This window comes from Taudactylus pleione, unplaced genomic scaffold (assembly GCF_031769625.1).
Source record: "Taudactylus pleione unplaced genomic scaffold, aTauple2 ptg000825l, whole genome shotgun sequence".
Lineage (NCBI taxonomy): Eukaryota > Metazoa > Chordata > Amphibia > Anura > Myobatrachidae > Taudactylus > Taudactylus pleione.
In genome coordinates, this window is record NW_028285227.1 from 1,139,088 (window position 1) to 1,153,902 (window position 14,815).

Consider the following 14,815-nt stretch of genomic DNA (forward strand, 5'->3'; position numbering starts at 1 on the left):
TGAACACTGCTCTTAGACTTCCCCACTAATGTTGGAGTCTAAATCCTCCGTGACAGGTTCCAGCGCGTTACCAGTCACATACCGGTACTATAAGCAGACACACAGGAGGGCAGAACGCCTCTCTCTCACTATCCCATGGGCCGTGCAGCACTATAAGTGACCACTTCTGAGACGCGCTGTACAGAATCCTAGGCTTGCACGCAGGAGAATCCCCAGTGATGTCACAGCGTGCTATACAGACATACGCCAAGCTTTGCCTTTTATTCTTCTAGTATCACCCCCACCACTTCTAATGGAGGACATGAAAAGCACACGCAAACTATTCCTTTATACATTTGTATATACTAATGTATAATGTACACATTAAAAATAACAGCCAATGTTAATTTGTTTACGTCAGTGTGCTTTTCATAACTTGCAATTCAGGTGGGCAATAAAGTAGTATACGGTATATGCAAAGAATGAGAGCCAAAGAGCCAATAACTGCAATCACTAACGACTGTTTCCGCCACCATTTTAATAATACTGTGGTCGCTTACTAAACACAAGACTCTAACCTGAGCTGAACTTCCAAGTGCATAATAAAACCTAATCCAATTTCCCCATGTAATCCCCTAATTGCAGGCCCTTCATTAAGTGGATCCAGCCACGGTATTACCCAGCCTGGGAAGCCAGGTTTCCATACGCGGCTTTAAAAACAACAACATGTATGTTCCACTCCCCTCCCCGCACCTCACGTACATGGCGCGGAGGTTTCCGAGCTCGTCATATTCCATTCATTATGTCAGACGCTAATTAACCTACAAGTATGTTGTCGGAATTAAAATAAATGTAAGCCTTAAATGATAATAAATAATAATTAATAATAATGAGGGACTAAATGGGATAGAGCTGCTGCACTAAAAAAGAAAAACACAAAACAAACAATTTAATGTCTGTAATTAGATATTGAACAAAATTTATTCTGTTCACTCAGTGAGGCCAGCAAGTGAGAAACCTGCCATCACCATAAGAGCAGCCGGAAAGCTTACCTCCCAACATGACCCTCTCCAGGAGGGACACCATGCTCCGGTCCTGGACTTCCCTGGTAAGAGGTGGGGCTGCAGCACAGTTCAAAATTCAAATAGGGGAGTCACACCAACTGTCATGTCACACACTGCCCAACATCACTGGCTGGGACTCACTGGCAGTTGGTGTGACTCCCCTATTTGAATGTTGGACTGTGCTGCAGCCCCGCCTCTGGAGCCTCCACCAATCATAAATTACCAGGGAAGTCCAGGACCAGAGCATTGTGTCCCTACTGGAGAGGGTCATGTTGGGAGGTATGGGAAAGGCTTATTTAATACCACAACCCCACATGCTGCAACTACCATCGTACATTGTAAACGCAGACAATAGCGTGTTTCATTTACATGCAATACACACTACAGATGTGTCCACATACATCTTACCTCCGTGCACTTCAAGTAGCAACTCAGTAGCTCTGAATGTTTTTATTTTGTGCGACTTTTTACCTTCAAATGCGTCTTATTCACAAAGTGATGCGAACAGGACGCACAAGCAGCTGGTGATTAAAACATGCAGCAATGCCAATGGGACGCACAAGCAGCTGGTGATTAAAACATGCAGCAATGCCAATGGGACGCACAAGCAGCTTCAGCTGGTTAAAATGATATGTGGCATGCCTATATTCTGTGTGTGACTGTGGGGTATCTGCATGCGAAACTACGTTACAGTGTCAGCGGCTGTGGTGCCAACGTAGCATTTCGCAATTAGATACACCCGCAGTCTCACACAGAAGATAGGTATACTTTAATCGGCAGAAAGCTGCTTGTGCGTTCTATTCGCATTTGAAGGTAAAAAGTCACATGAACTGACACTCGGTGCTACAGAGTCACGCCACAGCATGGCGCAACTAGAAGGAGATGTCTTTGGACACATCTGTTACCATAAGTGTCACAGAACATCTAGCGAACGGCCTACGTCTGTTCTACCAGAGGCACCACGACACAGCACTAACCATCTGTTCTACCAGAGGCACCACAACACAACGCTAACCATCTGTTCTACCAGAGGCACCACAACACAGCGCTAACCATCTGTTCTACCAGAGGCACCACAACACAGCGCTAACCATCTGTTCTACCAGAGGCACCACAACAGAACGCTAACCATCTGTTCTACCAGAGGCACCACAACACAACGCTAACCATCTGTTCTACCAGAGGCACCACAACACAACGCTAACCATCTGTTCTACCAGAGGCACCACAACACAACGCTAACCATCTGTCCTACCAGAGGCACCACAACACAGCACTAACCATCTGTTCTACCAGAGGCACCACGACACAGCACTAACCATCTGTTCTACCAGAGGCACCACAACACAGAACTAACCATCTGTTCTACCAGAGGCACCACTACACAACGCTAACCATCTGTTCTACCAGATGCACCACGACACAACGCTAACCATCTGTTCTACCAGAGGCACCACGACACAGCACTAACCATCTGTTCTACCAGAGGCACCACAACACAACGCTAACCATCTGTTCTACCAGAGGCACCACGACACAGCACTAACCATCTGTTCTACCAGAGGCACCACGACACAGCACTAACCATCTGTTCTACCAGAGGCACCACGACACAGCACTAACCATCTGTTCTACCAGAGGCACCACAACACAGCGCTAACCATCTGTTCTACCAGAGGCACCACAACACAGCGCTAACCATCTGTTCTAACAGAGGCACCACAACAGAACGCTAACCATCTGTTCTACCAGAGGCACCACAACACAACGCTAACCATCTGTTCTACCAGAGGCACCACAACACAACGCTAATATCTGTTCTACCAGAGGCACCACAACACAACGCTGACCATCTGTCCTACCAGAGGCACCACGACACAGCACTAACCATCTGTTCTACCAGAGGCACCACGACACAGCACTAACCATCTGTTCTACCAGAGGCACCACAACACAGAACTAACCATCTGTTCTACCAGAGGCACCACTACACAACGCTAACCATCTGTTCTACCAGAGGCACCACGACACAGCACTAACCATCTGTTCTACCAGAGGCACCACAACACAACGCTAACCATCTGTTCTACCAGAGGCACCACGACACAGCACTAACCATCTGTTCTACCAGAGGCACCACGACACAACGCTAACCATCTGTTCTACCAGAGGCACCACGACACAGCACTAACCATCTGTTCTACCAGAGGCACCACGACACAGCACTAACCATCTGTTCTACCAGAGGCACCACGACACAGCACTAACCATCTGTTCTACCAGAGGCACCACAACACAGCGCTAACCATCTGTTCTACCAGAGGCACCACGACACAGCACTAACCATCTGTTCTACCAGAGGCACCACGACACAGCACTAACCAATGTAAAGGTTCCTATCGATCACTTTATCCCCTAAGAGAAATAAAAGCTCCGCAAAACCTCTATGATCTTGGCGTTTAAGCTTAAAAATATAGATCAGTGTCGTTGGATTAATGAATGCAAAGTGGAAATTATGCACAGAGGCCATAAATTATTCTGAATGGTCTTTTCAAAATTGGAATAGTTTCTTTTCAAAACCGGAAAAATGGATGTCAGAATAAATGTATTTGCTGACGTGGTGTGTGCGGCGGGGAGGGGGCAGACTGGACTGAAATGCATGTCATTAGGCAGCGCAGCGGAAGCCATGTTGATGCAAGTTTACATGGTTGCCGTGGAGACACTGACTCGCAGGAGCTGTGAACCATCGGATGCTATTTATAAGGCTGGGAGTGCGGAGTAATGCTGCAGAGCTGCCCATTTCAGAATGCTTTAAAAAAGGTCCTGTAGATTTAAATTTCCATCAGGGACAGTTACGGATACATCTCGTACTAAAAAGACAATGAAAAATGCATTTTTGTTTTATGCACAAAATTGAGTAACTACGGCTCCATCTGATCAGCAACCAATAGCAATTTATAGGATGCTGGGAAACTGAAAAAGCACATTCATATCGCCTAGCCAGTCACCAACAACCCTCAAGAACTGCAGTGACAGGAAAAATATACGATTTATCTATATCTACCTACCTCTATGAAGTAGGTTGCAGTATAAAATATCATTTTGGAATAATTAAGTAACCTTAAAGCAGAGTTTAGATTGGCAGAACAAACATTAGGACACACAATGGAAGTGGCCACACTAGAAAAGCCCACCGGCATCTTCTCTCCAAGGGGGCGATTCAATTCAACGCGAATTGAAAAGCGCCGGGAGCGAGCTCCCGAAGCTATTCAATTCAGTGCGCTATGTGGTCGGAGAATGCCAGTTATCGCGCCTTTCAAGGGTGTTAAGTCGCGTTAACCGGCATTCTCTGACCAAAGTGCCGGGAGCGGCTGATAGTGCCTCGCTAAGCAGAAAAATAGCTGCGCGCCCGGCACTTTGGTCGGATTTCTCCTCGCATCCCCAGGGGGGTGCGAGAAGAAATCCTTACCGCATCCAAACAGCGCGGTGTATTGAATAGCTGTGGGAGCTCCCTCCGGCTGCTATTCAACATTGCGTTGAATTGAATCCACCCCCCCCAAGAGGCTAAATTTACTGCTGAAACAATGTAAAAAAAAACAAAACACATTTACAAGAACCGTAACAAAATAAAAAAATATTCAGAGTGGTTCCAATGTAAATCAACAGAGGGAAAACAAAATGTTAAGTAGACTGATATTTCTATTGATTCAATTAGCTCGGCCCCAAAAGTAAGTGCAGCCATATGCCGCACTTACGGTAGCTGAGGACTCGCCAATTCGTTTTCGCAGGGCTGCCTACAAAAATCTTTGGGGGCGATTCAAATCAGCGAGAATTGAATAGTGCTGGGAGGGAGCCCTGGGAGCTATTCAATGCAGTGCGCCATTTAATCCGACTAATGATTTCTCCCTGCACCCTCCTGAGGGTAAAGTGCCCGTTTTCCAGCTTAGCCCGGTGCTAAAAGCCTCGCGGCTGGCACTTTGTTCACGAGAACTGGCTTTCTCCGACTAAACAACCAGGTTAAGTTGCGAGAACCAGCATTCTCCGATTTAACTGCTTCCCGACAAAGTGAACATTGCAGTGAGTTGAATAGATCCGAGAGCTCCATCCCAGCGCTATTCCTCTCCCGCTAAATTGAGTCGCCCCCTATGAGTGATGGAGGAAGACTAGGCCTAGGGGGAGGTGGGAACAGTAACTCGTCCCCCTTGCAGCTAAGTGAATTGACCCTTAAATTGTCCTGCAACTGGAGATCTAATAAAAATAAATAAAAATCCTTCTAAAGCTGCGTACACACTACACAATGTGTGTATGCGGCAATCTAGTCATCGGTGGGCCTGGCGGGGGTGTCGTCATCGGCAAGTGTATACACACTTACCGATGCCGACCAGCGACAGACGATTGGGGGTTGGGGGAGCAGGGCCATGGCACATTCAACAGCATGGCATCGCTCACGATAACCCCAGATTGGGCTGCATGCACGGCCGACTGGGGTTATCGTAAACGACCAGCGGGAACTTCGTGTTGCTGGTCGTTTTTCGCATACACACTAGTCGATATTTTTAACGATTGAATAATAACGTTATCGTTCAAAATATCGTCTGGTGTGTACGCGGCTTAAGTCTGCAAACATAAAAATATTTATATAGCTTTAACACACATTAATAGAAGCTTTATTGTATTTATTTTTTGGATTCCCAAGATGCCACTATGACGACCCTCAGATCTCATGTTATCCATTTAGGGGCATCTGACACCTCTGGATATCAGGCACCATTTATCTTGTCTACTCCTATAGAACAGAAGCCATGGCAGGTCCGCTCTCCATAACAGGAATACTTGGGGGAGGAATCCCGGCCCAGTGGTAGCCAGGGAGTGGGGGGCACTTCTAAAATAGATAGAGACCTGGTTTACATGAAATATGTGGTTCTAAAAATAGGACAGTTGGAACGTATACATTGCAAACAAACTGAAGCAAAACTAGTGTTATTATTTGTGTCTCCAATTCTGTATTTTGGCAGGTGAATAACGGAAAGACAGTGGAGTTCTCAAACTATCTCCGATAGAGAGCCCCCCCTGCACAGATTCTGCACGCACCTCTCCATGGAGGTCACCTGGGAAGAGCAATCAGGACTTACCATTACTATGATATCTGGGTAGGCAGACTCAATGATCACTCCCCGATTTGTGGATACGTATTCCACCAGCTCATTAAGTGTGGCTCGCTTTATTTCTTTGCTCTTCAGGTCCGATATTGAGTCCATAAAATCAAACAGTACACAGCACTGCTGCAGCTTCTGACAGAAGAGGTCTTGCTGGTCATTGGAAGCAGCGTCTGGAGAGAGAAGACAGCGTGTGACTGGAGGTGTGCGCGTCATACAGAGAGAGAGTACACCTGCACGGCTGGTTACACCTAACCTTAATAACAGAACCCGGTCTGTGATAGAGGCTAGGCGAACGCCTCTGATTGGCCGTGAGAAGACCATACCACAATCCAATTCAGAACAAAAGGATCCTAAATACACAAAACTATCCCCCACAAAATAAGATGAGTGCTATGTGGCATGTACTGCGCTATCGACAACGCCATACCGTTCCCGAATCTTTATTAGTTAACAACCGCTGCCATCATTGCAGGCAGAACCCAGTTAGAAACCCAACGTTGGCACTTTACTGTACAGAAGCAATGATTGCAGTGTGCTCCGATAGGTACCTTAGAAATTATTTCTGTATTGCTATTTTACAGAAGCAATCTATTCTGCACAGGGAGCTCCAACAATCCGCATACTTTATACATAGGACTGCAATACTGCCCATGGACTGAGGAGGCCAGTCACCTCTGAGGCTAGGTTATCTGTGATAATACAAAACCTCTCTCTGCCGCAGAGCGCCCAAGATAAAAATGCAATATTCAATGCAGAGCAAGTTGGCGCCTTTGCCATCGATTTATACTTTTCCCCAAAGTGGCCATCAGGTTTCCTCCACTTGGCGCGCACACAGCTGAAATAAGGCTAGTTTTCCGGTAGATAACCAGATATTGCCATCAGTTTCCTTCTGCTAAACACGAATGTAGGGATAGTCTATCTACAAACATGAGAGCAGAGTATGGTTTGAGCAAGGTTCCATCTGAACCTTGTGCGCTAATATTCTGGGCTATTAGTACAGGGGAACCTCACTCGTTATTTACCCCTGTCCGTAGAGGTTTGGGCAAAGAACAAGCCAGGTTTGTCTACTTTAAGCGCAAATATGCAGAGCTCAGGGGGGTGCGAGAAGAAAACCTTAAGTCTGACCAAACAGCGCAGTGAATTGAATAGCCGCGGAAGCTCCTTCCCAGGGCTATTCAGCATCACGCTGAACTGAATCGCCCCCAGCATGCGATATATCATTCATACTGCTGACGGATGGTATATTATTAAGTGTGTTGGCTCGTGTGTACTCACACTATATCTGTGCAGCACGACAGATGCGATCTATCGTAGACATCTGCCAGTGTGTAGTGCGACCCACCGACTGTTCCCTACACTGACTGCAGGAACCGCAGACACTGACATGACAACTGCCCGGGTAAATTTACATGCCCAGCAGTTGTGACATAGCGAGCGGCAAATGCTTACCCAGTGGGTCGCTCGGTATGTAAGGACAGTCAAACGACCGGCCGCTGGTTCGCATAAGTGTGTACCCAGCATTAGACCACTACGTCCATTTGTTGTTCAATGGTTCCAAGGCAACCACAACCTTGTTCCACTATAATATGGTCATCTCCAAGTACAATGCAGACACCGGGCAAAACACACAATTACCAGCCCATCTTAGCAATGAGCCTACTGTAGATGCAATAGATTGGACTCTATACAGTAGAATTGTTAAAGAACAAAACAAAATCTGCATGCAGTTCGTATGACTCGTGTATAGGTGATCAACCTCAAACGTGCACAACTCGCAACATAAATTACATATACTATATAGGTAGATTTTCTTTCACATTCCGCACTATAGGTCACACTGACAGAAGTACAGCAACCTCTCGGTAATGTACCACTAACTGCTGGAGGGAATTGCAGCCTATAATACTGTAATTGCTCGGATATGAAAAGAGCCACAAAGTCCTAATGATCCCATCGCCAGTTGTGTTGTGAGAGAGTAATTGCCTTTGTATGACGAACATGGAAAAGGCCAACTAGCGCTTTGCAAATTCACTTCAGAAATGTCAGCTGGTGTTTTAGCTTCGTAAAAAGGAGTCCAAGGACGTAACTCAATACACAGTATCTGCAATAGCACAAGTAAGGAGCACAGGTGTACTAATTAGCAACAACTCAAAATGTTTCCCACCTATCGCACGGCTTCTCTCACACCCTACAGAGGGAAAACCTGTTATTCACTGTGCACTGCAGAATTAAATTCCCCCCCCATAGTTATAACCAAAAAACAGACCCCCTACAATTCTATCCTATCTATAACCGTAGATATTCATAGCTATAGCTCTCCATAAAAATAGATTTATATACACACACGTTATTTTATGCATTGGCCTTCTTTCTGGAATTTTCCTTCTGTGACCGCAGATAAGTACGCAATATATTCATAATATGCTGCCAGGCGTCAGCATGAAGGTCCAGCTGCGAGCGTGATCGTCCAATACTCAAGAAAAAGCAAGTGAAGAAACTGGATGGTGAAGGGTCATTACCGACCTGCTATTAAGGCACTTCACGGTCATCATCACTAATGAAATACGTCCCATATTCTCCCACAGTGCAGGGACAGACACACGGTGGCACTATGTGGGGGAGTAGAGCTAGTAGGAAAGGCAGAAGCATTAGGAGGGCTGGTAGGACTGAACAAATTAAGAGCCTGATTCAGAGCCACTCGTAAGCAGCAGCTCGTTCGCTCCGAGCAATGTTTGCCCAACTGCGCATGCGTACGGATCGTTATACGCATGCGCGAACCAGTCAGTGCGGCCGAAATTCATGTGCTCGCAAAATAGCGAATGCCTGATAATTTGAGTGACAGAATGAGGCGTATGTGGGTGGTAACAGGGGAAGGTGCTTGAAAACGGGGAGTGGAGATCCGATCGCAGGCGTGCTTAAAGGTCAAAACGGGCGTTTTATGGGTGTGCATATTTAAAACAGCAGCGTCATTGACCACGTCACTGGGTTTTTTTTAAGCCAGAACTGCTCGCAAAATTGTGGTAGCAAAAACCAACCACAAGAATAGCGAGCAGCTCATACCCTGTTCGATGTACTCGATTAATCTAATAAATAGCGGACATGACGTAGGATGCGAGCGGCCAGGGGGCGTAGTTTCCCAAAAAACGACCGCAAGTTTTGTTCGCTCGTTCAGACCAAGAGGCGTCAACAGACCGCAAACAGCGAACGGTTCATTTGAATAGCCACCCCTATTTTCAGGACGAGCGAGCGCTAATTGCGTCCGGCTCTGAATCAGGCCCTAAGAGAGGAGTTTTGAGGGTACATTTGAAGTTATGGGACACTAGCAGCTAATCCAATAGGATGTGGGAATGTGTAACAAGGTCTGGAGCAGCACGAGCACAATCCCGGGTGCAGTAGTGAGAAGGGGTAATGTGTGTGGGCGAGGCGGCAGCCCTTGGCAAGCAGAGGGGGTTGGAGAGAGGGTAGCAGAGGAGATTGGCGATGTATGAAGTACAAGGAGTGGATAAGAGCTTTGTGTAGATTGAGCTTGAGCTGTAGGAGACCTGCAGCCGATGTAGAAGACACAGAGGGGGCGATTCAATTGTTTTTAAGGCAGCGATAATTAACGGGCACCCAGTGTTGCAATTCAATTGTTCTGGGCGCCCATTAATTATTATTGTGGCTTTCACGCCCAATTAGACAGAGTTAAGCCACGTAAAACGTCTAAAACAGTCTAAAGTCCTTGTTAAACTGCTGTGACATGCTAAATTTGTATCAAGGCACGCTGGGATGTGTAGTTCCACAACAGCTGGAAGGCTGCATGTTTAATACCGTTGGTGTAACGCATTCATTTTTATTTGCATTTTACACAATATCTTACAGGGAAAAATAAGATTTCAGTAGCCCTGACAATTTAACCAGTAGGCCAGTGGTTCCCAAACTTCTCTGAATCACGGCACCCTATAGTATCAGCATTGTTTTCACGGCACTCCTAAGCCAAATGTTTGTTATGGAGAAATCCAGAAAAAAAATGTAGTAAATTGTGCCGACCTGTCATCTTTAGGGTCAGTTATGTGGTTGTGGACAGGTTTGCGCTTCCGTATGTCCACATATTTATGTTACATTGACCATAAATAATTTTATTTTGTGCTAGACCACCAACCTGAAGCACCCTTGCAAGTTTCCCGAGGCACCCCAGGGTGCCACGGCACACAGTTTGGGAACCACTGCTCTAGGCCAAATCAGATCGAGCAACAATCCAGAAAACGGTCAATATACACCATACAATCTACCCAATAATCGCTTAGTTCCAAACGATCCTTTAGATTCCAAATCGTCTCCGTAAGGGAATGCTAATTAGCAGAAATCATGCAAAGGTCCATAAACACTGCTCTTTCTGATTGATACCATAAAGGGCGGGACAGGCACAGCATGTACAGCCGATATATCGGGAGCCGATCAAACAGGTTTTAGGCCGACCATTGGGCCACGTAGCTGCATACACAATACACATTATCGGCCCTATCGGACAGATATGTCGTGCCCAGAATCACAGAATGGGGGAGATTCAGAGGTGGATGCAGGTAAAGCATCGGGTACAAGTAGGATGGGTGTTACTTAGGCAATAACTGGGGGGGTGGGGGTTGCTAACCGTCATGGCGTCAGTGTCTCCGTCTGAAGACACAGGGAGATGTACTAAGCCTTGCAGAGAGAATGTGGGGAGAGATAAAGTACCAACCAATCAGCTCCTGAGTTTACAGGCTCTGAATGAAAATTGGCAGTTGGAGAAATAAAAGTACCAACCAGTCAGCTCCTGTAGTTTTTCGAACAGCCTGTAAAGTGACAGGAGCTGATTTGGTTGGTACATTATCTCTCTCCAAGTCTTAGTACATCTGACCCCACGGTTCTAGTGTTCAGGCTTTACCATGTAATTTGCAGCGTGATTCAGTTCTGTTACGTACAAAGCACAGTGCGCACGTAATAGACATGTTATTTTTGCCTGTACACACATTTCACTTTCAAAATGATTTGTGTTTCCTCAAAAAACAAAAAAAACAAAAAAAAAAAAAACGCACTGCCCTAAATATCAGTGACGCAGGATTATGATCTTATTTCATATTATACAAATTTCTTTGAAATAACACAGCGCTAGCTCCCAGTTTACTCTCAGTGATGACCCATAAGCATGTACAAATATACTAGGATGTTTTTTTTTCCTCCTTTTGTGCATTTTCTAGTGCGTTATCCGGAGATCCAAACGGATGATGACGGAAGATAATAAAAGCAGAGCGAGTGAGAAGAAAATGGATGTACAACGCGGGAGTGTTTCATTTAAGTGAAGACCATAACGTAACAAGCAATGACCTTCCCCTGCGTCTCTGAAGAGGGCACCGGGCATTTGGGGAGAGCTACGCAGCCGGCGCAGTGCGAAGACACAATATATGTCCGCAGATTGGACCTGCAGTCATATCCGCATCAGGCCCTTTCATGTAATAGGTTTTACATGACTTTTAAATGTTCTAAGTGGGACATACCTTAATGTAGGTATAATTGCACGACATTGTAAGAACAAGTATAGGTTAATGGGATGTGTTGCTTTATTAGACACGTTTTGCCCCTTGTTATATTGTACGGGGATTGTTTTAGTGGCAATTACATTATATGTGGAACATGGGCCATCTCTGTTCCTAGGTTACATTCGGCTAATCACAGCTTTTACACAATATCATCGGTCACAAGGCTCTGAAAGAAATTCCCACATTTTTGGGCAAAAATAGGGATTTTAAATTTTTGCTCTCCTGGCCTGAGATGGAGAGAAGTTTTCACCTGTCTTTTGGCGAAAAACAGACGATTTCTACGCGAATTGAATACGCCCCTTAGTGGAAGAACGCCGTTTACCACACCTGAAACTTTGTGTTAGTGCCGCACTAAGCCCGATAACAGCATCACGCCTGGCACTTAAGTCGAGAAAAAGTCCTGTAGTCGGACAAAACAGCACGGCCAATTGAATAAGCTGCTGAATTGAGGCGCCCCCAGTGAGCAAGTTTTAAAAAAGCTACGCCATAAAATCGCTCAAATCCTGGTTAAATGCACCATAAATCTGTAATCCCATTAGAAAGTGTTTGTGGGTTTTTGTTTTTTTTAGGGACGGTTTGTGTGCGAGTTATTTACTGTAATAAAGACCATTTTGTGACATCGACGCAATGTGCCATTCCGGAACAGATATTCCCCAGCAAAAAGATCAGTCTCTGCATTTGGAAACCTATAACAATGGCAGCGATTTGTTGGACAGGTACAATGAAGTAAATAAAAAAAAAAAAGGCAGCAGTCAGTATTTGTGGGATTGCAGCTTTAAACCCTACGGGCGCAGTCTCTGCAGGTGCATCCTGAGGATACCGCATTCTGGCAGTGTGTTATTTTTAAAGTACAACGTTCTCTGTGGAATATGCTGGTGTTCTACATTCTGTCAACTACTTTGTACAGTTTCATCACAGTTACACAAAATCAGTAATTACGTTGAGTAAAAAATCATTACCAGAAAAAAAATCAAATGTATGGTCAGTAACGTGATTTCAGCAGGCACTCCGCTCCTGAACCTCTCATTAACTATGTCGTAATGTCCTGGGCCAAAATGCATATGTCATAAGATGAGATTCATTTTAAAGGCCCTTTTGAGTGCCTACTTTTCTAAATTATATATATATATATATATATATACATACACACACACACACACATATCTACACATACACACACACATATATATATATATATATATACACACGCACACCTACACATACACACACATATATATATATATATATATATACACACACACACACATCTACACATACACACACACACACACACATATATATATATATATATATATATATATATACACACACACATACATATCTACACATACACACACACACATATATATATATACACACATACACACATGTATATATACACACACACATACATACACACATACATACTACTGTATAAAAGTGAAAATTTGTCCTTCTGTCTTTCTATATAAATCCACAGTTTACAAGCCACGTTCGCGAAATTTTACATACAAGCGTGTAAAAACACGGCGGAGGCAACTAAAAAAAAAATTTGTAATCGAAATTATTTACTTGTTAATTTTTAATTAATGAAAAACCACAATTTTTGCATAGCATTCGCCCTCTACAGGTCAGGGACAGAATTACAAAAGGATTTAGCTTATCTACTAATTTTTCTTTTCTATCTTCTCTACTATAGCTCAGCGAAAATTTGTCCTTCTGTCTTTCTATACAAATCCACAGTTTACAAGCCAAGATCATGAAATTTTACATACGAGCGTATTAAAACACGGCAGAGGCAACTAAAAAAATTTGAGATTGAAATTACTGTTAATTTTTAATTCATTAAAAAGCACAATCTTTCATGTACGCTCATTGTGCGGCCTCACGGCATATGGGTAGGGCCTCGGAGCGAGCGTTTTGTGTTGTCATGATCTTAATGTTTATTATCGAAGAGAGCTTTAGCAGGCTTTCCCAGCATTCTCAGCTCTCTGACTATACCAAATTACGCAACATTGACTTCTTTCTTCGAACTGTGTCAAAATGATGACTTTGCAAGGACCCTGCTGTACTGTGAGCTGCCAAAATATTACACATGGAATGCTTCTCCCAAAGTTTTTCTGCGCAGAAAACAGGGAGTCGCTGTAGATGGTCATCCTTGTATCAGAGCAACAGAAGCTCTTGGCCGTGTTTACACTGTACATCCGACAAATTTTTAATGCTTCTATCTCTGAAGTTTGCTTTACACCGTTACAGGTCCTACTTCTTTCCAAGGCCTTAGGACTGTTGATGGGGAAGTTTGTCACACTTTTCGTGAGGCCTGACTAAGGACAGGTTTGTTGGAGGATGATGTGTAAAGAAACATTTTTAAAATCCCGGGCAACCGCGGGTACGCCAGCTAGTGTGTCTCTCTCTCTATATCTATAACGCTCTACCCCCAATAGCTCCATCCACAGTTCCTGAAGCCCTGATTAAATTAAAGTGCTGTAATTTCTGCATGTGTACGCCCCGCAAGTCGCGCTATTTAATTATAAAACGATTATCCTGGGTAAATCTGCTTGGTATTAGCCACGTTAAGTGAGGGTAAAAGTGGGGTAATCACCCCAACAAAAATGCCAAACATTGGATAACACTATAAAAAGGTTATTAGTGGTCACAAGAAAAGTATTTAGGGCTCCTGAAAGGTGTCAAATGGTTAATTTTTGCATTTGTGGAAGAAAGATAGTCAGCAAGGTTTTTCTTTTTAGCAAATGAGAGGCTGTAGATGAATTTGGGGTGCATGAAAATGTGTATAAGGCAACTGTTAAGTAATTTTAAGCAATTTTGAAACTTAAAAAAACAAAACAAAAACAACAAGTAACTCCCATCTGCAAGATTAAAAACAAATTTCAATAAACCCCACCCCTTACACATGTCCCACATAGGTTAACTCATTATTCTGCTGTTTGCAGAATATGACCTCAAAAATTACAATATTGGCCAAATTACACCATTTAAAAACTCCTAAGTGCATTATTAGTCATTTGTTTGGGGTAGGGGGGGGTCCCAGTGGTTCTGA

At 44.3% G+C, this 14,815-nt stretch overlaps 1 protein-coding gene across 1 annotated transcript in view; it reads right to left on the reverse strand.

Moving 5' to 3' along the window:
• The window catches only part of PPP2R5A (protein phosphatase 2 regulatory subunit B'alpha), a 95,899-nt gene that overhangs the window by 43,617 nt on the left and 37,467 nt on the right, over positions 1-14,815 (reverse strand). Inside the window, exon 2 of the mRNA XM_088458324.1 lies at positions 6,176-6,372. Coding sequence (XP_088314450.1) covers positions 6,176-6,372 — 197 coding nt within the window. The remainder of the gene's footprint in view (positions 1-6,175; positions 6,373-14,815) is intronic.